The following is a 24,478-nucleotide window of genomic DNA, read 5'->3' as shown; positions in this document are numbered from 1 at the left end:
CGTTAAAGTGGTGTATTTTTCTTCTTGGACATCACAATGTGTAATTACTACAAAATTAAAGCAGCAGATCTACTGTTCTCCACCGATCTGCTCCCACAACACATGCAGCTTCATGGATTTTTCTCACTGCTTTTTTAGGAGAAGCAGCAATTAAGCAACAGATGGATTTTACAGTCATTATGAACAAGACAGCTTTGAAAACAGTGAACAAACAGTGTTTGGTAAAGGGGTAATGGATCACACTTTCCCCACAGTTAAAGAGTCCTACATACTGAGTTCATGACAGCATTGCTATTTGTGGAAAACATGTGCTTTTAAACAATGATGCTAAATGAATTGTTTGCTCATGAATAAGTGATGAACAAACACAAACAATAGGGGCCGTAAGGGGTTGAATAGATTCAAAACATCTCTACACATTATAAATATTTACAGTACATAAACATATTTACTGTTCCTTTAGTGTTTGAGTCACATTTTTGTTGAGGTAACAATGCATATAAAACATAATGAAGCACATTTATAGCTGGTATTAAGATGTGTTTTGACTGATCCAATCACAAGTGGTCAACGCAAAATATGAATCACTGAAATCCAGGGGCGAATTCTCAGGGCCAGCAAAGCCTTCTCTGCTGGCCTAACATGCCAAATAAATAAATATTTGTCATCCTTTCATTCTCATTCACCTTTTTGCCAATGTATTTAATCTCTTTCCACTCTACAAACAAATAGAGAAAAACGAAAAGTTTATCCAGTCAGAATTTATTCCATGATGCTCACAAGCGAAGTGTGACAATTGTTTCACAAATCACATGCCCAAAGCTTGAAGCAGCGTGTGAGTTTGAGCTCCACCCCTCAGACCTTCAGAATTTCTACAGAATCCCTCAACAGTGCAAATGAATGAGCAACTAAACAGAGGTGGGTAGTAACTCGTTACATTTACTCGAGTAACATTTTGGGGAAAATTGTACTTTTAGAGTAGGTTTAAAAGTGGATAATTTTTACTCTCACTAAATTTTGAATTATATTTTAAAACTTTTACTTCTTTACAATGTGTGGCATTACTGTCGTTACATTACTGGGTTTAATTTGAATTAATGTGTAATTTATTGTGAGATTACTGAATGGGACTTTTACGAGAGCGGAAGTTCACAGCTGTGCGCGCTGACACAGACTGTCACTCAATCACTGCAGCAGCTTCAAACTCTTCAAAGTGAAACACTTTCTTCGCTCCGCAGAGTGAAAAAAACAATAGATTTGTCATGCAATGCCTTCTTTTAACACCAAGACAAGCTGATATTTCAAGATTAAAGTCACAGCTCCAACTTCAGGCAGCAGGCACAAGTGCACTATTCATGCTCCACTATCACTTGAATGGCAGTGATTTACACTTAACTTGGATGCATACGTGGATTTATACAGTTAATCCACCTGAAGTAGCTGCGATAGTTTCCAGTACCCCCACGAGGGTGCGGAGTAAATGCATAAATACTGCTTATGACATGTGGGACAAAGCACACTGATATATTGCTGCACTGATTTAAAAATGTACACTTAAAAACTGATGTCATAAGAGCCCAGTTACAGAATCACCCTGAAAATGACCATCTCAATACACAGAAAAATCTGCGTTAGAACTAGAGCCAAAATATACCTCAGCGTGCTACCTGAAGTTGGAGTGGTGACTTTAATCTTGAAATATCAGCTTGTCTTGGTGTTATAAGAAGGCATTGCATGACAAATCTATTGTTTTTTTCACTGTGCGGAGCAAAGAAAGTGTTTCACTTTGAAGCTGCTGCAGTGATTGAGTGACAGTCTGTGTCAGCGCGCACAGCTGTGAACTTCCGCTCTCGTAAAAGTCCCATTCAATAATCTCACAATAAATTACACATTAATTCAAATTAAACCCAATAATGTAGCGACAGTAATGCCACACATTGTAAAGAAGTAAAAGTTAAAAAAAATCATTAGAAATGTATTTGAGTGAGAGTAAAAATTACTCACTTTTAAACCTACTCTAAAAGTAAATCCCCCCCCCCAAAAGTTACTCAAGTAAATGTAATGGAGTAAATGTAACGCGATACAACCCACCTCTGAGTTTAAATGAATCTACTCACCCAGGTTACTTTTATAAACACGAGCCTCGTCTGAAGGGTAGAGGAGGAAGAGTTGCTACAATTTACAGTGAAGTGGTGTTACTCAGAGGACAGGATATAAATTTAAGTCTTTTGAACTAATAATGCTTAATGATACACCATCCGATGCAATTGAAAAATGTCTTTTGCGTTTGATACAGTATATAGATCACATGGGCCGTATTCTGATTTTCTTGGTGAATATGAAAATTTCTCAGATATAGTGATTACTGTAGATAGAGCTTTAATTGTTGTTGACTTCAACATTCACATAGATAATGAAAATGATACAATGGGATTAGCATTTATTGATATTCTCAATTCTTTGGAGTCAGACAAAATGTAACAGGACCAACTCATTGCCATAATCATACGCTAGATTTAATTCTGTCATATGGAGTTGATATTGATACTACAGAATTTCTGCCAAGTTTTTATATACAAAGACAAAATGCTACTGAGAAACCAAACCATTTCCATTATTAATAATTGCCACCATTCAAATAAAATTTTCAAAGCTTATCAGTTGTATAAATATGAAATGTTCTTGCATGAAATAAATTGTGCTAATAATACAAAAATACAATAATACAAAAATAATAAAAAAACAATCTCTTAAACAGGAAAGGGACATGCTCTCTTCAAGATCTTGTGAAAAAACATCTTACTTAGACACAACAATATATACAAACACATTAATTGAAGCATTTTTAAATCCATTTTGCATTTACATAACAATAACACTACATATAACAACTTGTTGGCCATTCAAAGCCTGGACCAACTACCTAATTCATGCATGACTCTCAGTGTGCTCTCATTCATTTTAGGACAAACATGAAAAAGATTTGTGCAGTAAAGTCAGACCATGATGGTATACAGTGTTTGCTAAACAGTGAATCGCCTACAGCTTGCTCACTGGGGTTATTAATACAATTATCATTTAATTATTTTTAAACACTATTAAAAATCGTATTTGATCTAAATTACACAATGATGATTAATCGACTTTATAGACATTACAGTTTTATCGTCTGTTAATGCTGATATTCTGTAAAGCTGCTTTGAAACGATGTGTTGTGAAAGGCGCTATACAAATAAAATTGACTTGACTTGACTTGACTAAACTCTGCTAGTAAACAGGAAGACGACTTATGTAATAAAAATGCATTCCATATGACCCCTCACTGAGCGAGCAATACATCCTCAGTGAACCACTGAGTAAAGCTGCTGTTCGTGATTCTGGGATGTTGCTTGATTGTATTACATCAGTGTATGTTTGTATGCAGTTTTTTTTGAACATTTATAAAAATTATGCCGCAGAGTGATGACATCTCAGATAATTACCTCATCTCTTGTATGCTGCAATCAGTCAATGTCACTCAATCAACACCATGCTATCGTTCAGGTAGAACAATTCTTTCGACCACTAAAGATAGCTTCACTAATAATCTTCCAGATCTATCTCATATACTCAGTAAGCCAAAAAGTCTAGAAGAGCTTGATGAAATAACAGAAAATATAAATACAGTCTTCTCTAGCACTCTTGATAGTGTCGCCCCATTTTGATTAAATACATTTAAAGATAAAAGCCCTGTACCATGGAACAATGATCACACTAATTCTCTCAAGAGAGCAGCTCAGAAAATGGAGCGCAAGTGGAAGAATACAAAATTAGAGGTATTTCATTGTGTATGGAAGGATAGTGTCTGAGGCTACAGACTAAAAATACTAAAAGCACTAAAAGCTGCCAGGTCAGCATATTTTAGCAAACTCTTAAAAAATAACCAAAGCGATCCTAGGTATTTATTCAGTACTGTGGGTAAACTGGTTTGGAATAAAGCCTAGACTGAGACAGATATTCCATCGCAGCACATTAGTAATGACTTCATGAATTTCTTTACAGCTAAAATGATGGAATTATGCAATCATCTGTCACAGTACCACAGAAAACAGCATCTCATAATTTTATTCACGAGCAACTTCAATCCTTCACTGCCATAGGTCATGAAGAGCTAACAAAACTTATAGAAACATCAAAAGCCACAACATGTTTGTTAGTTCCAATACCAACTAATCTCTTAAAAGAGGTATTCCCTGTAATGTCAGAACCTCTTCTTAATATTATTAACTTCTCGCTATCCTTAGGACATCTCCCAAGAAACTTTAAAGTGGCAGTTATCAAACCACTTATTAAGAATCCAAAGCTTGTTCCATGACTTGCTCTTATCATCTGATAGTTGCTGTTTTTTTGTTCTAGTGCTTTTATATCTTAGTGTTGCCTTCAACACCATAGATCAGTGGTTTTCAAACTTTTTCAAGAGGGACCCTTTTTTTAAAAAAATTTTTTTGACGCGACCCATAAGCTTGTGCGCAGAACAAAAAGCACTTTTTTTAACCACTTTTGATGATGCACGTGCACCTGCTGATCCTTGACGCGATTGGAATGCAAAGTCGATTCTGAAATAATTTGATCAAGCTATAGGCCTACATACAGGAATGTTAACCAATTAATAGCCTATCGTTTGCTGCATGCTTAAAAAATACACAAAACATATTCCACAACAAACACTTTAAATGTAATATTCATTATATACAGAACAGAACAAGAATTAAAAAATAATAATAACTTTAAACAAGCCAAAACGAAATAATTTAAAGCGAAAGTAAAAGTAAGGGGCATTATGCTCACGTAACTCTCATTAGAATCATGTTGCAATATCAACAGGAAAAAAATCATCCTTTTCACATGCGCAAAAATGTGCTTGGAAACATCACGTGGAGCGGTACGTGCTTACGCTGAATAGTAGGCTACGAATTGTAGGCCTACTACTGACTATTTTAACAGAGCAGTGTGATTTTTATATTAGTTGACTATTTTATTATCATATTTTGCCAACTTTTCACTGCATATTACGCACATTGGTATTGCTGCATGGCAATTGACAAACCCAAACCCGAACAGTTGACAAACCCAAACTTCAAAAAATCATCTTTATATGGCCTTACTCCGGGTTTCTGCTTTTTCTTTGCTGGGAAAGTACTGCTACTCTGTTGACATGCATCGCCTTCATTATCTTCCCTGCTGATCTCCGCTGTTCGCGGCAGGGTTTGATGGTTGACCGCGTTTTCTGCTGCTTCATTTAAAGGGGTCTCGGTCTCTGACCCTCTTTTTCTTGTGAAAAAATTATAAATGGTTTTTGACTTTGGTTTGCTCATGTTCAGCATAAAATAAATTCATTACGGGCTACTAATTTCACGGTACCGAATATTTTCATCATCTCATGGGAAAATAAAATAAAATGGCTGCATATCAACAACACTGCGCACAAGGTTTTTTGTTTTGTTTTGTGTTGCCTAGGGCTACGAGTAGGTCGGTCAGCCGGTCAGGTGACATGTGGATTATTTATTTTGCATGAATTTGAATGTTTTTTTTAGTGTACTTCTAATCAAAGCTATTATTATTAATATTAATATTATTAAAAAACGAAATAATTATTATTATTTTTTTTAAATTTGAAACCACTGGCGACCCATTTTTTAATTCTCGCGACCCACCCGAGGGTCGCAACCCAGGGTTTGAAAACCACTGCCATAGATCACAACAATCTCTTGAACAGTCTTGAGAATTATGTTGGCATTAGTGGAGATGCATTAGCATGGTTTAGGTCATATTCAGCAGACCACTACTGTTATGTATGACCTTGTCTTGTTTTACCTTTGCCCCTTTGTTTACCATTTTGTCCCTTGTTTTACTCCTTATTTTTCACTTTTGTCCCTTGTTTAACTCCACAGTCTCCTTGTTAGCGTTCGTGTTCTCTGTCATTGTTTTCACCTGTACTCATTAGTTCACCATTGGTTTCTGTTTATTCCCTCGTTATCTTGTTGGTGTTCTGTTTGTTCATTGGCCCCCTTGTCCCACGTTTATGTATTTAAACCCTGTCTGTTTGTTCAGTCTCTGTCTATTGTTGAATGTTGTTGGCCTGGTATGTTTTCCCTGCCCGTATTCTCAGTGTTGTGTTTATTTCCCCATTGAGGGTTTTCCTTTGTGTTTTTCTGTTCCAATAAAGTAAGCCTGCGTTTAGATCCAGTCTTCTCCTCGTCTGCCTTCGCTGCCTTCTGTTCATAACAACTACCAACTTTGTCTGTGTAAACGAGGAATTGTCAAATTGTCAAACAAAAGTTAATTATGGAGTGTCACAGGGAACAGTTTTAGGGCCTTTTCTTTTCTCCTTATATATGCTTCCCCTGGGAGATATTATCAGAAATCGTGGAAAGGTTTCCACTGTTATGCTGAAGATACCCAACTTTATATTTCTTTGAAACGCTTCGAAATTTCACAATTCACCAAATTGTGAGTGTATCAATGGAATCAAAGATTGGATGGCCAGAAATGTCCTTCTCAATTCTGACAAAACAGAGGTACTAATTATCCGACCAAAAATTGGACCGCTAAAACATAATTTGACTCTCGATGGATGTACTGTTCCATCGTTTTCTACAGTGAAGAACTTAGGTGTTATATTTGATACCAATCTGTCCTTTGAAAATCAAATTTCCAATGTTTGTAGAACAGCATTCTTCCACCTCAGAAATATTGCTAAATTACGACACATGCTATCTGTTGCTGATGCTGAAAAACTAATTCATGCGTTCATGACCTCAAGACTAGATTATTGTAATGCATTACTGGGAGGATGTCCAGCAAGATCAATAAATAAACTTCAATTGGTGCAAAATGCAGCAGCCAGAGTGCTAATGAGAACCAAGAAATATGATCATATTAGCCCCATTTTATCATCGGTACATTGGCTATCTGTTAAATTTCATATAAATTTTTTTTTTTATTAACAACGTACAAAGCTTTGAATGGTCTAGCTCCGCAGTAATTATGTGATCTTCTACCACGCTATATTCCATCACGTTCATTACGATTGCAAAATTCTGGCCTGTTAATAGTTCCTAGAATATCAAAATCCACAAATGCAGGTAGATCCTTTTCATATTTGGCTCCTAAACTATGGAATAGTCTCCCAAACACTGTTTGGGATGCGGACACACTCACTCAGTTTAAGTCTAGACTAAAGACTCATCTATTTAGCCAGATATACACCTAATTTATTTATCTCATTCTACTAAGAATGGTAACTATAAGGCTTAACTTGATAAAATACAATGATGTGTAAAACAAATATGATTTTGTAACCAGGGATTTTCATGTTTTATTACCTACACATATAACATCCATAAAAAAAATCATGTTTATTATGTATGCATTTGTTTGTGTATGAAGAAAAATCTGATGAAAATGAATATCACGTCTCTTGTACCATTCTCAAGATATAAAAGCTCATGATTAAATATGCACTATTTTTGAGCGGGACATTTTTAAGAGTCTGAAATAAAGGACAATAACTCAACTGTCGGAAAAGATAGTCCAGTTGACCATGTGACTCTGAAAAGTCACTTCTGATTGGCGCAGGACACCTTTGGGGGATGCGGCCAATCTCAGTTCAAATAGTTCCAAACAAGAAAAACTCTGGCTCTTCAGCTTGCTCTTCATCCTTTTGCTCCTCATCTTAACCTCCTCACTCTTCTTCGGCCTGCACGAGCTTCATCTGGTCACTCCGCTGATGGCCAGGTCCTCCCATGTGAGATCCACGGCGTCCCGAGAAGGAGTGAGAAGACCTCACTTCACAGCTAAAATCATCATCTTATACAGACAATAAATTAGATCATTCGGAAGTTAAAACATCAACGGAACAAACTTTTGACCAAGAACCAAACACCACAAAGACAAGCAAGTACATCTCCAATATTGTGCTCAAAGTGCTGGTGATTTAATTAAATAACGTGGGTAATCCGATAGCAAATCGATGTAGACTCAAAGAAGGATGAAATGGTTCTTAAGGTATTGTCAACAGACACCGTAAAGTTCATCTTCACTGTACTGATCAGTTATTTCTCATTCTGTCACTTTTCACCAACCTGTCTCATGTATATATGTGTTAGATTAGATTTATGTTTAGAATAGCAATAAAGTTTGTCTGTGTTCAAAGACGACTTGACTGTGGTATATTTTGATAAATAATCTCATCCCTGTTTCTGAAAGATTTTGCTTCTAAGCTGTACCTAAATACATGTGATATTATTTTCAATAAACCATGAGATTAATATCACTCCAATAAGTAAATTAATCATAATTCACTTATTAAAGCTCATTCCTTACAGTAGAAATTGTGAGCTGATAGAGTTAGATGTTGTATTACGATTTCAATGGTGGAGAATCTATTAAGACAAATAATCTAGTTATTTTTTATATATCTAATTTATAATGGTTGTCGAACGCGACTAATTCCATTACACATTTCAATACCTAATAAAGTACAATAAGGACAGTTTAATTTAGTTCATAGCTCCCATATTTCAAGACCCTAAATTCCCTCCAAATCTTAGCATGCATGCAAATTACCCTACATATAATGATGGTAAAATGCGTGCAAAATACCCATTTTGACTGACCCGTCCACATCTTTAAAATATGTATGTAATTCCCTACATATTATGGTGTGAGAATGCTGGCGTTTTAACTGATTGAGTCCACATCTCTAAATGATATATGTAACACCTTACAATGACTAAATGCAGCCTGTGCCAGCCAGACATCACAAATGTTAGTCAATATGATCTTGTCAGAGTGCTGGGGAAATAGGACCCAAGAACAAAGGAGATAAATGTCTTTTATAAAATACAAAACCACGAAAGGCACTCCAGCAGCAGCTTGCCCATGCTCAAGAGGAAAAACTGTTAAGCGGGTAAGGGATAAGAGTTTGTGAGATGGGTGTGTGCATTGCAAAACCCAGGCGAGTGATTCTCCCAACACGCGGACACAGATCCGAGGAATCCTCCTCCAACAAGACTGTGTGCGACACTGGCGATCTGCAGGAAAAAACACATCCACATACACTCACAATCACTGTCACAAATGCACAACAGCAAGCACAAACAGAAACAATGATCCCCCTCGGACATGGCACACGAGGGAATATAAATAGGGGGAAACAAACAAGAGACAGCTGCCGCTCGCAAATCAGTGTTCCTATGGAAACAATCAGGGTTCCCATGGAAGCGATGATCCAGCATGTCAGTGGCAGCTGAAAACCTTTAGGGCAAAATGTAAACACGTTCCGACAAAACAGACAAGGGACGATGATGCCACAGTCCTGCACAGGCGTAACACCCAACCTGGTAAGGTGCCATGACCGTGACATCACTGGGAGGGACACGGAGGCAAATCGCACATAGCAGTAACCCACCACCAGACCTGTGCGCCCACACAAAACACAAACACGAAACACAAGACAAATGGAATGATGATGTCACGGTCCATGGAATGATGATGTCACGGTCCTCGCTCATACAAAGGGGGAACACAAAACAAAAAGGCAGGATGATACTGCCATGGTCCAGTCAGGTAGAACCTCAACCTGACAAAGAGACTGGGCCGTGACAGATCTATATATATTTTTTATTTTGAAATTCAATTTTTTTTAGATTGAGTTTGACATTTTAATAAAGAAAATATATTTTTTTTTAATCCACAAAAGTTCTGTCAACTATGTTACTAAGAAAACACCCCATGCAACTAATATATAGTTATCCCAAAACCATGTGACCAGCATCATGTGATGTCATTTTCTGCAGTGGGGGACATTTTTAACATAATGGCTAGTGTTTTTGTATTTTTTTTCTTCAATATTTTAACTACAATAGCAAATTGTAAAGGAGTATATTACTGTAATTGACCATCAATTGATGGTTTGCAATATTTTTATGATTTTAACTCAAATATATTTTCAAATTGAACGTTAACCTGAAAATTACATGTGGTTTGCCAGGCACGAGTCAAAATGGGGGGAATTGGTTACTATGTTACCTGCCAGCTGGTGGGACGCCGCTAAACGGATTGAATGGGCCGCGATAAGCTAAAATGAGCTGCCGCGTTACGCAGAACAGACCACAAAACGTCACCTCGATATCCAGAAAAGGACAGCTACAAGAACACTTGAACACAATTCAAACATGATTTTGAACATGTGCACACTCAGGTGTAACTCATCCTTTATTACTCTGATATAAAGCCTAATAACAGCTTCTGCACATGCTTTATGTCTTACACAGCACTCACGTTGAAGATAAGCAATCACATCATTCTCAATGAGTTTATGGAATGACTGAAGATTATAAGACTGTCATACCCTGGACAGAACATCTTTTATGACAAAGTACATCATTGTTAGCTCTAGAAGTTAATGATATGTTGGTACGAAAGGGCCAAAGTCCCTTGGCTGGGAGCATAAACTTAATCTGAATGGCATGTCATGTGGTGTAATTTACCGCTGATTCATGGAAACACATGTGGCTCATTCTAAGGAAACTGTGTCATTTGTGTTGTGTGCTGATATCATTTACAGGATACTGAACTTTGTCACATTATTTTATCGGTTAATGCAGAAACTATGGAATTTGTCTCTGCTCTTTCTTATCAATGCTGTTACTGTATGCTGAGACATATCCCCTTTAAAAATAATGGTTCATGTTTAATCAGTCATCATCATTTTTATTTAATTTTGTTTACCACATGGTTGAAACAAAGGTGAGTTTCTGGAGTTTCTATCAGTACTGAATTATATCAACAATTATATTCGCAATGCCAAGATCAAAAGTTAGTATGGGGGAAAAATACAATTATAAGTTTAGTTTGGCTGGCACAGGCTGCTTCCCTATATATATACTGTATATTTGCTAGAAAGTTCCCACTCTTTTTGACCCATGAGTTTTTCAGTTGTTTGTGATAACTTTATCACAAGTATTATTAACATTATTTAACAGAGATGCACTTAAAAAGTAAAATATTTGAGGGAAAAGTTTACTCACTATAAGAATTTCCATGATTGTTTCCCCATGACTATTCCAGGAAATCACTACTTTGTATTACGATAACAATGGTGGAGAATCTATTAAGACAAATAATCTAGTTATTTGTCATTTATCTCATTTATAATGGTTGTCGAACACGACTAATTCCATTATACATTTCATTACCTAATAAGGACAGTTTAATTTAGTTCATAGCTCACATATTTCAAGACCCTAAATTCCCTCCTAAATTTAGCATGCATGCAAATTACCCTACATATAATGATGGTAAAATGCGTGCAAAATACCCATTTTGACTGACCCGTCCACATCTCTAAAATATATATGTAATTCCCTACATATTATGGTGTGAGAATGCTGGCATTTTAACTGATCGAGTCCACATCTCTAAATGATATATGTAACACCTTACAATGACTAAATGCAGCCTGTGCCAGCCAGACGAGATGCACTTAAAAAGTAAAATATTTGAGGGAAAAGTTTACTCACTATAAGTATTTCCATGATTGTTTCCCCATGACTATTCCAGGAAATCACTACTTTAAATTATTCTGTTATTATAAGATATTTCACATTTTCTATGAAAATAGAAATGTTCATACAGGCAACACATGGCACTGTTTCCTGAGAATGTATATTCTTAACATTAAGCCAGAAATATTCTAGTATATTCTCAACCATAACCACACAACAGATGGTAATAAGCTGATTCGCTTATTTCAGAGGAAGAGTGGCAAAAATACATTTGTAATACTGAAGAGGCGTTTCAAAAAGTTTTCCAGGCAGCTCTTGGAATATCCGTGCTAAAGTGATACTGAGGGGGCGAGAGGTATGATAAGAAAGAGACTAAATACTCATTTTTAAATACAACCATCCCAATAATGAATATATTCCCAAAGGTGTATCATCAACTGGAGAAAATGAATCATATGTTGTATTACTCATCTTGTCCTTTATTTTGTAGAGTAAAAAAGTGACTTTTGAACAGATGGAAACAACATGGTAAATTATGACATTGTACTTGTTTAAACAGATCACCCTGCTTCAACATAGCCAGAATGTATTCAGTTTGGCCAAATGAGTTCATCAATATGGGGAAAAAGAAGACAGATCTCACACATGGACAAGGAGCATTAAAAAGACACATTTTAAGGTTCTGGTGAAAATATGCATACATGAACTAAACCAACTGAAAGGACACAACATGTTATTCAGCAATAGAATAAGATCTGATTTCTCTGTGTAAGGCCACTGTGAAAGTGCTCATCTCAAGCTTTATACACATCAAACTATTCAAATACAATTAGCAAATAATTCAAACTAAACAAAACATTGGAAGAACCTTATTCCAAACCTTCTTCCTTCCTGGTTTTGGTGTATTTTTTAAAATGTTATATTTGTCTAGTTTAAAAAAATACATAAAAATGACGTAAAACTGGAGAAAAAAACTGTGTAAGATTGTAAGACTTGTTTTCAGAGAATATATCTTGAGTTAAGATTTTTTCTTTTGTTAAGCATAAATCACAGTCCAATTTTGTTGGATTTGGGCAGAAAATAATTTGCCAGTGGATGAAGAAAAATCAAATGAAATATCATACGTCGAAATCTCAAGTAAATGTGTCAATTCTTTAAGGGTGTTAAGATCTAAGACTTGAGAATAAGACAAAATACTGCTGAGGACAATGGGGCTTTTCTAACCCTTACTGAGCACGTAATGTTTTTGGAACGTTGCTGGCTTATACATGGTGTTTATCTGTCAGTAAAGGTATGTGTGTGTTTCCATGCACTTTAGAGTAGAGTTTCAGTCACATGGAAGTCCTGTACGATCTTAGCTTGAATGTGCGCTTGTGCTAACAGAGTCTCTATCGCCTGTAGCTCTGTACTCTCATCCGTGTGTGATCTCTCTCTGAATCGAGTCTTCTCCGGGCACACACACACACACACTGCATACAACAACAAACAACATCATCTGACACTGAAACACAAGGGCAGAGTGATGCATACACAAACAAAATATCCCTCTCATCATATTGATCATATTTCATCTCCTGTGCATAGTCCACATGTTGAGTTTGATGGTTCTGGCTTCGGATTAGACGTCAGGCCTGCAGATCATTTCCGCAGTAAAACTGAATAACTGAGAGCTGTAGTGGTACTGCAGATTATCTGTGATTGTCGTCAAAGCCTCAGATGTGAAGATGCCAAAGAGAAAATGATAGTCTGCATCAATACCTTAGTCACTAGTGTTATTTAACAGAGACGTGTGTGTGAAATGTACTCCAGATATTTCATTTCTTGTCATCTTTCTGTCTTTCTCTTAACGTTCCTTCATAAATGAACAGAAAAACAGACAGAAGAGCTGATCGGGTTGTAGCTCTTAAACCTGGAAGAGAAGCAATGAGTTCCCTCAATAATTTCAAATGGGTTTTTAGAATGTCTTAACATTAATTTCACAATTTGATCGACAAAATTTTTTTATATATATATATATATATATATATATATATATATATATATATATATATATATATATATATATATATATATATATATATAAAAATGACCCTTTTAGGGTTAACCCTAACCCTATGTCTCAAAGTCATTTTAACCACTCAAATCAAAATCTACTGTTCTAACCCATTGGATGTTAGTGAGGGATCCCATGGTGAATTAGTCTTCTGGGTAGGCCTACAATTTGACATCATAACTGAACAGCTCTATTGAGTGGAAAGAATTGCTGGGTGACATAGAATGACTTTGATTTTTGAGTCTTGTATGCATTCAGAGAACAAAGAGGAGAAATCTGCCATGATCTTCCACACCGCACTCTACTTCACAGTCCATTCACTTTACAGTAGTTCTCTCAACTCCAACGCTTCTCTGTTATCTTTTGACACCCCTTGGCAGATGGAGACATGTTTCAGGTCTCCACATGGGCGGGTCAGGGTACAGGTCAGGGGTCAGGGTACAGGTCAGGGGTCATTTAGTGGTGTTCAGTTTGCCGTCAGGGCCCTTGTCTTTTGGTGCCATCCCGTTCTGTTGCGTTTCCTCCATATACTGCTGAACGGCCCGGAACACGGCATCTTCAACCAGCCGTTTACTCAAACTCACTAACTCTTCATCATCTGGTGGTGGAGCTTTCTTAATACCTACACACAGATACATACAGAGCTGTCAAAGAAAGCTGTATACTGACCGCCAAAAACACAAATCTTTTCAGCACATCAAACACAAGTCTACCTCAGTGAAATAACCGTACAGGTCAATGAGTGAGGGCACTGGGAGCAGGGTAATGCGGTGATGTACCGTGATCATTTGCCATCAGAAAATCTCTTTCTCAGCCTTTAGGCTTTTTGTTCATTGTCAGATTATTTACTCGAGATTATCATCAGGAATAATGTAGGGAAGCACGATAATGATAATTATTTGTTTGATAACCGATATGATGGCTGTTATTGTAAGTTAATACAGTTTGGATTTTTTTTTCAATATTTACACTACAATTCCATTTAAGACCCATGGTAATTTCAACAGATACTGCTTGTAATTATGTTATAACCAGTACCTGATATGATGGCCGATTTTTCAACGTTTACACTGGAATTCGAATCTAGACTGATCATTATTTTAATAGATATGGATAATAATCATGTTAGGACTGATAACCGATATGATGGCTCAGATTATCAATTTATAATTTATACAATTTATACCAAATATTATAATGTGCAGAATAAAAGATGGGTAATGGTTAAACTGGCACAGATGGCACTCTGATGTAGATCATTTAAAAAATCCTAATGTAGACTGATACAATAACAATAATTATTTATATGTCATGGCTGATAACTATTGGCCAATATTATTTCATTCAAAAAAAAGGTTCCTATCTATAATTGTATATGCAAATGAAATTAGGCATATCATTATGTATATTTAAGATTGATAACTGTACTATTGTAACCATGGTAGAGGAAAAAGAGTTTAAATGGGATAACACAATTCCAGCTTCCAATATCAATCTCATCAAAACGAGGTTGAAAGTAAATTAATATTAATAATGAAAATAAATAAGCTAAATTTGACTGATAATGATTACTAATAATTAAGTTTATATTAAGGTAATAACTGATATTTCTGTTAAACGCGAAGATAAGTGTTTATATTATCTGCTTCCTACACCGTCAAACAGATGCTGATCATTTAAAATGAATAACCATGGCCGATATGATGACTAATATTAAAAATATATCTAAAAGAAATTTACATTTAAATTGGAATAAATATGCATTTAAATAATTATTTACTTCCAATAACTTCCAAATCAGACTGATACAATAATTAAAAAAACGCCAATATCATCTGATACCGATATGGTAACTGCGTAGTGTGCATCCCTAAAGTCATGTTGTGAACAAACACACAGAAGTGGGGGAGAAACTTCATTACTTCATCATTAGTGCAGTAGGGGGGTTGAAGAAACAAGTAACAGTGAAGGGGGAACACTCAGAGAGTAACACATACTTGTCCGTTCAGCACGCTGTCTGCTGTGCATAAGATCTGCAAGATAAACAACACATTTAGCAACCAATTCCATGACTCACTGAAATCTTCAGTCTGGAGTGATTTCCCCTCAATCATAGCATCATAAACCATCATAATCAACAGATGGCCTCTGATGAACCATAATGAGATCACATCTCTGTCCACTAATGAATCACTCTTGTTTCATATCAGTTAAATGAGAGCATGCTTAATTCTGAAACAGATTTGAGTAGTTGATTGGCATTCTTGCGATCATGTTTTATAGATTTTTAATGGTGAAATGTGTCATTTCTGCATCACCAAACGCAGTTTTTGGAAAATAATGATTGTTTTAAAAAGGTATACCCCCTCCGTCTTTCATTGGTCGAACAAATAGATGGTCCCGCCCCAAACTTACACCATCAGTTGAGTCAATGTGTCAGGCTGGTCATGATGCTCAAACAAACAGAGCAATGTTTTGATAGCACCACAAACCCACACTGGTTAAATTTTTCTGGAGAATAAACCAATGAATGGCTTATTTATAGTTGACTCTGCATATTAAGCTGGAATAGGTTAATGTATTTTAAAATTGGAAAAATTACATACTTCAGCTTTAACTAATTGAGGATGGCATATATTTGACTCTATTTGTAAACTGATGTGATACATATATCAAACTAGTCCATAGAAAATACATATTCTCCGTGTTCCAGGAGCGTATGTTGTCATGAAGCTGTACATTGCCTGGCCAAAAAAAGTCATAGTTTGTATTTAAATAAGCAGACAGTTAAGAGTCTATGATTGGATCATTATTGCAGTAATTAATATGTTTCGGCTGACAACAATTCTTTTGACTCTTACTGATGCAGTGTGTAGCTTCTCATTTCTTAAACAATCATGTCGGAAGACGTATCCCAAGGTCGTGGAAAAGATGTTACGGTGTTTCAGAAGGGGCAAATTATTGATCTGCATCAAGTAAAGAAATCAACTAATGAGATTGCTCAAATCACTGGAACTGGGTTAAGAACTGTCCAACGCTTTATTAAAGGAAGGATAGTGGTGAACCGTCAGTTTCACAGAAGAAATGTGGGCAGAAATAATCTAGAATGATCACTAAAACACTTGAGGTCACATCTGAAAAATGGACAGTAGAACTCACGGCTATGTTTAATAGTGAAAGAAAGAGCATTTCCACATGAACAATAGCACGAGATCTTACAGGATTGGGACTAAACAGCCGTGTGGCCACAAGAAATACACTTGTTAGTGAGGCTAACCGGACCATAAAGATTGGACTGTGGAGCAATGGAAAAAGTTCAATACATTTTGTGATGTTGCATAAGGTTGTTGAAACAATGCCATGACGAATATGTGCCGTATCAAAGCTAAAGGTGGTCCAACGAAATATTAGAGTATGCAACTTTTTATTACACAGTCTTTTTAGCCAGGCAGTGTATATTGTGTCTTTTGTGCTTCTTCCCAGTCACAGTTCACTTCAAAAATTCAACATCATTATAACTTAATTTCTTCCGTGGAACACAAAAGGAAATATCTGGAAAAATGTTCACTATTTTTATGCAGTAACAAAGAATGGGTATAGAAGCTTTCAATCTGCAAAAAAGACACAAAAGCACCACTGAAGTATAATGAAAGTTGTCCATACAACACAAATGGCTAAATTCCAAATCATCTGAAAACAGACACCTTCAGTGAGAAACAAACCAAAATGTAAGTCATTATTCACTGATCATCTTCCCCTACATTGAGCTGTGACCTCGAGGACTGCTATAACCGGATTATTGAGTCAGTGAGTTGAACTTGATAACTCAATCAGTCTGATTCATAAACTAATCATTAAGACTTGGGATGGGCATTTTCGAGTAATTCTGTAGTCGAGTACTCTAACCCACAAAAAGAAAACTAGTAAGCAATTCCTCGTAAATTAACATTTATGTTGAAAATATCAAGTATGAAACTTACGTTAAATGTATATTTAGTTTTATTCACAAATGTCACCAAGAATGCTTTTAAAATAAGATAACTTCAACAATCTATGCTTTTCTTTTGGGGAAATAAATTAATGAACAAAATTCATAATATGTTTTATAAATAACAGTAAAAAACAGAGCCAACTCTGAGTCTACATAAGGGCGATCGCATTATTATTCCGAAAAACAAGTTATGAAAGTTGGCTTTTTAAAAAATGCTGGTCGGATAAGCTTCCGAGTTTCTTTTACTGCTTTGCATTTTATTTCCACTATAAAAGCAGATCCTTGTCTGTTAGTTTGCATGACTCCAACAAGAACCGAATACCAATAGATTAGAATTCAGTAAGTATTTATGTATTACAAGTATTAACACGCTTGGCTTTGCTTGAAAGCCCACAAAGATGGCATCATGTCTCCTTTCATCCAACACATCGATGATACACATCCACAGTGCCCCCAGTGGACTCAGTTGTAATTGCGAAATTTGGTGAGAGATTCAGAGGGGAAGTACAGGATAAATCAACCATGCTTATGGCAAATGTGCAAAGGAAAATACATTTGCGATACTCGAGTAGTGTTTTAATAGTTGACTAGCTGGTACAGAATACTTGATTAGTCGATTTCTCACCCACATCCCTAATTCAGGCCAGTTTTGTCAACTGGATTAACTCATTCACTGAATAGATCAGACTAATAAGAATAATTCATTCACAAATTGGACATAACTTCTTCTTCTCTTTTTTAACTCTCATGAACATGACACAGTGTTCCACTCTTTTTGACCAATTCATTTCCATTCCTTTTTTTTCTTTTTTTTTTTTTTTTGTCATTTGTGATTTTTGGAAACTAATAATTTTGATTCACTGATGAATCATTCAGACCATTTTGTAAACTGTTTTGACCAAATAACTGCAAAGAACCGACTCAACAGTAGGATTCACTCAAATAGGACAACACTATGGGTTACATGCACATTCTACTATACACAAGCTCAAACCAAGATCAATATTTAGGGGATGAAATGTTTCAAAACATATTTAAAATGTAACTAAAAAAATATATTCACTATAGAAATATCCATGATTTTTCCAGGCCAGGAATACTATTTTAAAATTCCCTGATATTTCAGGGTTTTCCATGACCGTGGGACACTGAGTTCAAGGAGAACACGTGCAGATGTCAAGATCTTCAGTGAATATCGAATTTTGATCGGTTTCTTGCACAAAGCTACCTTATGACTTACAGAATACTAGAATACTTGGAAAATAGCACCCAAGTCAAATAGACTACTTTTATGATGAGTTACGATGCATTTGTGTCCTTTTTGAAGCTTGAAATCTCAACATCCTTTTGTGTTTCACGGGAGAAGGAAATGCCAAAGATGATGACAGAATTTACATTTCTGGGTGAACTAACCCTTTAATGAACCTTGAAGCTCAATGGTTATCACTGCTACTCAGTCAAGAGCTCATTACACATAATTTGTCATCCAAATACACAGCAGGTTAAATTGACTCTCTACTCTGAAGACGACTGTCACTGTGACATCAACAGACTGAATAAGACACTTCAGACTTCAGTCAGAGCAACAACTGCTGAGTAAGATCTTCGCACCTCTAGACTGCAATGATAATCTCAAATACTACAGAGAATCTCGTCAGCGAGACACAAAGACAATCCAGATGGACGCTTGAGCTTTTAGAAATAATCTTACACTGGGATGGAGTTTAAGATGGGAGCAATTTTTTCCACGAATGTCTACGTGTAATTGTGTCTTATTGTTGCCATTTCCTCAGGAAGCTTCGTCTCCTTTAAGGAAGATCCTGCACTGTGTTTCAAACAGACATGTCTCCTGAGGGAAGTGCTTATCTGGGAGGGGTTTAATACCCTTCCTGACAAGAATTGAGGTCAAGGAGGTCTATAGCACCCAGGGAGATCTATCTGTTGGCATTCCAATTAATCTCAATGGCAGTTGCTAGTGCAACCTACATGCTGCAATCTTGCAGCAGGAATAATGCTGCGTTCCCAAGTCAGAAGCAGAATATTTCCACTTGGTATTTCCGATCTCTCAACATAAAGGCAATACATTGCTTGATGCTGGTAATGAAGACACATATGAAAACAAAACTGCAATGCTACCATTAGCTTAGCAGGTATTTAATTTTAACCGAGACGATTCCTAGCCACCAAATTACAGAAGATGAATGATGCTATGCAATGCTAGTGTTTATTCTACAGGTGTACGATTATCAAACGATAGCATAATTTATTGGTGTTTTACACAACTGTCTCAGCAAGCGTTGGCTAAACAAGTTTTATTATCATGGAATGTAAGAACTTTGACTGACTTATTTTTATTTGCTTAAAATGAATGTATCTCCCCTGGGTACTGACATGTTTTTGTGACATCAAGCACACACATCTTGGTGAAATCAGAGTTGACAATTCCACTCGAGTTTCCAAGTTTCAAGACTTCAAGTGGAGTTCCATTGCATTTTTCCAAGTAGGAAATTGGAAATTCCTATTTTCCAAGTTGAATGGAACTGGGCCATGCTAACCAGCCAAAATGTTATTCTTTGGTTTCATACCCTTTTTTGTGAGGATAGAGGTCAGAATTTGTGATGGAGAGACTTCTAGTTTGAAAACAAATTTCAACATTAAAACTTATTTAATTTAGCATCTTAATGGATCATATGCTGGATTTAGTTATTTAAATGACCAAATTCATAGTAATCAGTTCCCATATATGAAGACTTTTTTATTAAAAGACGAACATGGGAAATAATGTGACTGGAGTAGCTCTGCAGTATGACAAAAATGAACTGGGTGTCTGTCAACTGAATGTGCGTCGTGACGGGCTGCAATGGGCACTTTCAGGTTCCCCTTCTGTCGCTCTCTCCACGTTGTGTCGGAGAAGCGACACTAGGGGTCTCTCTTGAGCGCCGATATTCACCTCTGACCTATTGAAAAGGGCCAATGAGAGTTGGCAGTCAGTATTTGCCTACCCCGCCCCCGCATACGGGTATTTAAGCGGGGCAAATAACGAAGTTTAGTCAGAAAATTTCTTCGGAGCCGATGGTCTGTCTGCAGTTTGCTGCGAGTTACATGCCATTAAAACGTTCCTGTTTCCTCTGATGATCTGCATGCTGTTGGATCGTGACGGCGCACAACAGCGGCTTTCTCTTCTCTTTGCACGGCATGCATTGTTGCCCCTGAGCGCTTCGACAGCGCAGACACACACACACACACACACACACTGTGTACTAAAAGAGTAATTTCCCTAAAAGAGTAATTTCTCTAAAAGAGCAAACACAGCGGCGTTGAACGTCCTTTTGAGGACGCGTCTTTTTCAAGATGCCCTTCCGCCCCTGTGTCGTTCCTGGATGCGGTAGAAGCCTCTCCGCTTCAGCCGGCCACAGGCGCTGTCTCGTGAGTTTGGGCCGCGATCACACCGAGGCGGCGTTTGTGGATGGTTCACGTTCTCACTGCGAGAACATGACCATGACCACGTTGCGGTCGCGGCTTGCTTTCAACAGAAAGCAAGCCACCCCAGCCTCACCCCACATTGCTCCTTCTTCCCACGGGATTGAGGACGATGCGGTTGGCGCTGGGGGCGATTTGGGGTGGCAGTGGGTACGGTTTCGCCGGGTAGCCCCCCACAAACCTCCCATTCCCCGGCACGTTCGCTGGTCCCCGTCCATGCTCGCGGCGATAGCAGCTCGCCTCATGGCCTGGCTGTCTATCCTCCCGAGTCCGAAGCGGATGAGCTCGCCGCTGCATCGGAGAGTGCGGTGTCTGATGCCGAGGACTCCCCTGGACTGCCGCCTTCGGGCCAGCAGGCCCAGGCTGAGGCCGACGCTCAGATGTCCGACATGCTTTCCCGGGCCGCCGTGAGCGTGGGGTTGGATTGGAACCCTCCGTCCTCCCCACAGCCTTCACGGTTGGATGATTGGTTCCTGGGGGCAGTGCGCCGTTCGCGGCCTCGCATCCCCCGGTCCTGTTTTTCCCGGAGGTGCATGATGAGCTGACGTCTACGTGGAGAGCCCCGCTCTCCGCTCGTCTAGGTGCCACCCGCTCCACTCTCTCCACCCTCGACGGCGGAGAGCGCCACGGATACGAGGCGATTCCCCAGGTCGATAGGGCAGTTGCACACCATCTATGCCCCGGTAGCCCTACCTCCTGGCGTGGTCGCCCCGTACTCCCATCCAAGCCCTGTAGGACAACATCCTCGCTCAACGCGAGAGCCTACAGTGCGGCTGGACGCGCTGCCTCCGCCCTGCATGCGATGGCCCTCCTGCAAGTCCACCAGGCCAAAGCTCTCGGAAGCATGCACGGGGGTGGACCTGATCCTGATGTGCTGCAGGAACCGCGCTCAGCAACCGACCTCGCCCTGAGAGCGACGAAGGTCACAGCGCAGGCACTCGGACAGACAATGGCCACCCTAGTGGTCCAGGAACGCCACCTTTGGCTCAATCTGGTCGAGATGCGTGAGGCCGACAAGAACCGCTTCCTGGACGCACCTGTCTCCCAGATTGGCCTTTTCGGCAACACCGTCGAGGACTTTGCCCAACAGTTCTCCGCGGTGAAGAAGCAGACGGAGGCCATCTCCCATATCATGCCCCGCTGCAGACCTGCCGCTACGGGCCCTGCCCCGTCTGCCCGCTGAGGGCGTCCCCCTGCAAAGAAACCAGCTCCTGCTCCGCCTCAACCCAGGCCCAGCCCTCAGCCCCAGCGTCGAGCACCCCGCAGGCGGCGCACACCCCCTGTCTCACGAACCCCCTCTAGGACCCGGAAGGCTCCCAAGCCTTCCTGAGACAGCCGACCCACAGCCCAAGACGTTAGCTCCGGAGGTGGTAAGACTGCTCCGTCCCCCGGTGGAGGGCCGGGAGGAGAATCCTTTGTTTTTTCATTTGCCACACCCCCTGACGGGGGCTGTGGTACCCACATTCTCAATAAAAGAGCTATTTCCTTTGCCTCTGGGTCACCTGGTCCGCAAATGCCGTTCTCACGGCAATCTGCTTTCAGATTACGACAGTCCCGGTACACCGGACGTGGCGATCCCGCCTTCCGCCTGCCTACGACTGCCCCCCGGCCGGCCGGTTCAGACGAGTCCAGAGGACGCCAGCAGACCTCCTCCTCAGTCACGAACCCGCCCCCTGCCGGGTGCGCGGAGCAAGGTAAGTGCTTTGAGTCTATTCTCAGCACCCCAGCCTCAGGCCGCAACGAAGCTGCCCGACGCTGCATTACCTGTTCCGCCCCGCCGGGAACGTCCAAAATACTCGTCCCTTTGGTGCCCCTAGCGCAGAGCTGGGAAGCGTGGTTTTCGTTTCCCGACGCACCACGCTGGCTGCACCGGACCATTCGACTCGGTTACGCAATTCAGTTTGCCCGGCTCCCGCCCCCCTTCAGGGGCGTCCGCTTTTCCACAGTACACGGCGAGCATGCCAGTTCTCTGCCCTACCCTCTTAGCCAAGGGCGCGGTAGAGCCCGTCCCTCCAACCGAAATGAGGAAGGGTTTCTACAGCCCTTACTTCATTGTACCCAAGAAAGGCGGCGGCTTACGACCAATCCTGGACCTGCGAGTTTTCAATCGGGCCTTGTTAAAACTCCCGTTCAAAATGCTCACGCAGAGAAATATTCTGGCTGGCGTTCAGCATCTAGATTGGTTCGCAGCGGTAGACCTGAAGGACGCGCACTTCCACGTCTCAATTCTGCCACGACACCGACCCTTCTTACGGTTCGCGTTCGACGGCCAGGCGTTTCGGTACAAAGTCCTCCCCTTCGGCCTGTCTTTGTCCCCTCGCGTCTTCACGAAGGTCGCAGAGGCGGCTCTTGCCCCACTATGAGTAGCCGGCATCCGCATTCTCAACTACCTTGACGACTGGCTATCTTAGCACACTCTCGAGAGTTACTATGCACACACAGAGACCAGGTGCTCCGGCACCTCAGCCGCTTGGGGCTTCAGGTCAACTGGGAAAAGAGCAAGCTCACTCCGGTTCAGAGCATCTCTTTTCTCGGGTTGGAGTTAGACTCAGTCTCAATGACAGCACGTCTCACGAGCGAGCGTGCTCAGTCGGTGCTGGATTGCCTCGCTTCCTTCAATCCAGGCACAGTGGTCCCTCTAAAACTTTTCCAGAGGCTCCTGGGGCATATGGTGTCCCCCGCGGCGGTCAAGCCGCTGGGGTTGATGCATATGAGACCACTCCAGCACTGGTTCCAGACTCGAGTCCCGAGACAAGCATGGCACCACGGCACGCATCGGGTAAGGATCACCCCCGCCTGCCTCAAAACACTCCGACCCTGGACAGACCTCTGCTTTTTACGGGCAGGAGTGCCCCTGCAGCAGGTGTCCCGACGCGTTCTGGTCACAACCGACGCCTTCCGGTCCGGGTGGGGGGGCCGTGTGCAGCGGGCACGCATCAGCGGGCCGTTGGAAAGGGGCCCCGCTGCGTTGGCACATCAACTGCCTGGAGTTGCTGACCGTCCTTCTTGCTCTCAGGAAGTTCCTCCCGTTAGTTTGGGACAAACACGTCCTCGTGAGATCGGACAGCACCACAGTGGTGGCGTACATAAATCGCCAAGGCGGCGTACGCTCCCGCCACATGACACAACTCGCCCGCCATCTCCTCCTATGGACTCAAGTCGCTGCGTGCCACTCACATCCCTGGCAAGCTCAACATCGTAGCGGACGCGCTATCACGACAACGCCTGCCCGGCGGGGAGTGGAGGCTTCACCCCCAGTCGGTCCAGCTGATTTGGGAACGGTTTGGCAAGGCCCAGGTAGACCTGTTCGCCTCCCAGGAAACCTCCCACTGCCCGTTCTGGTACGCCCTAACAGAGGCTCCCTCGGGACAGACGCGCTGGCACACAGCTGGCCCTCGGGGCTGC

The 24,478-nt window shown here is 40.2% G+C and overlaps 1 protein-coding gene across 1 annotated transcript in view; it reads right to left on the bottom strand.

The window, feature by feature from the left end:
• Nucleotides 1–13,642: 13,642 nt before the first annotated feature.
• akap7 (A kinase (PRKA) anchor protein 7) overlaps nt 13,643–24,478 on the bottom strand; it is a 101,064-nt gene continuing 90,228 nt past the window's right edge. The window contains exons 6-7 of the mRNA XM_052095448.1: nt 15,600–15,635; nt 13,643–14,224 (exon numbers count right to left, since the gene is read on the bottom strand). Of these exons, the coding sequence (XP_051951408.1) occupies nt 14,055–14,224; nt 15,600–15,635 (206 nt within the window). The 3' untranslated portion in view covers nt 13,643–14,054. The remainder of the gene's footprint in view (nt 14,225–15,599; nt 15,636–24,478) is intronic.

The sequence above is a fragment of the Xyrauchen texanus genome, chromosome 28, assembly GCF_025860055.1.
Source record: "Xyrauchen texanus isolate HMW12.3.18 chromosome 28, RBS_HiC_50CHRs, whole genome shotgun sequence".
In the NCBI taxonomy this organism is placed as follows: domain Eukaryota; kingdom Metazoa; phylum Chordata; class Actinopteri; order Cypriniformes; family Catostomidae; genus Xyrauchen; species Xyrauchen texanus.
Note: the sequence above shows the minus strand (reverse complement) of the source record. Positions and strands in the feature narration are given on the sequence as shown.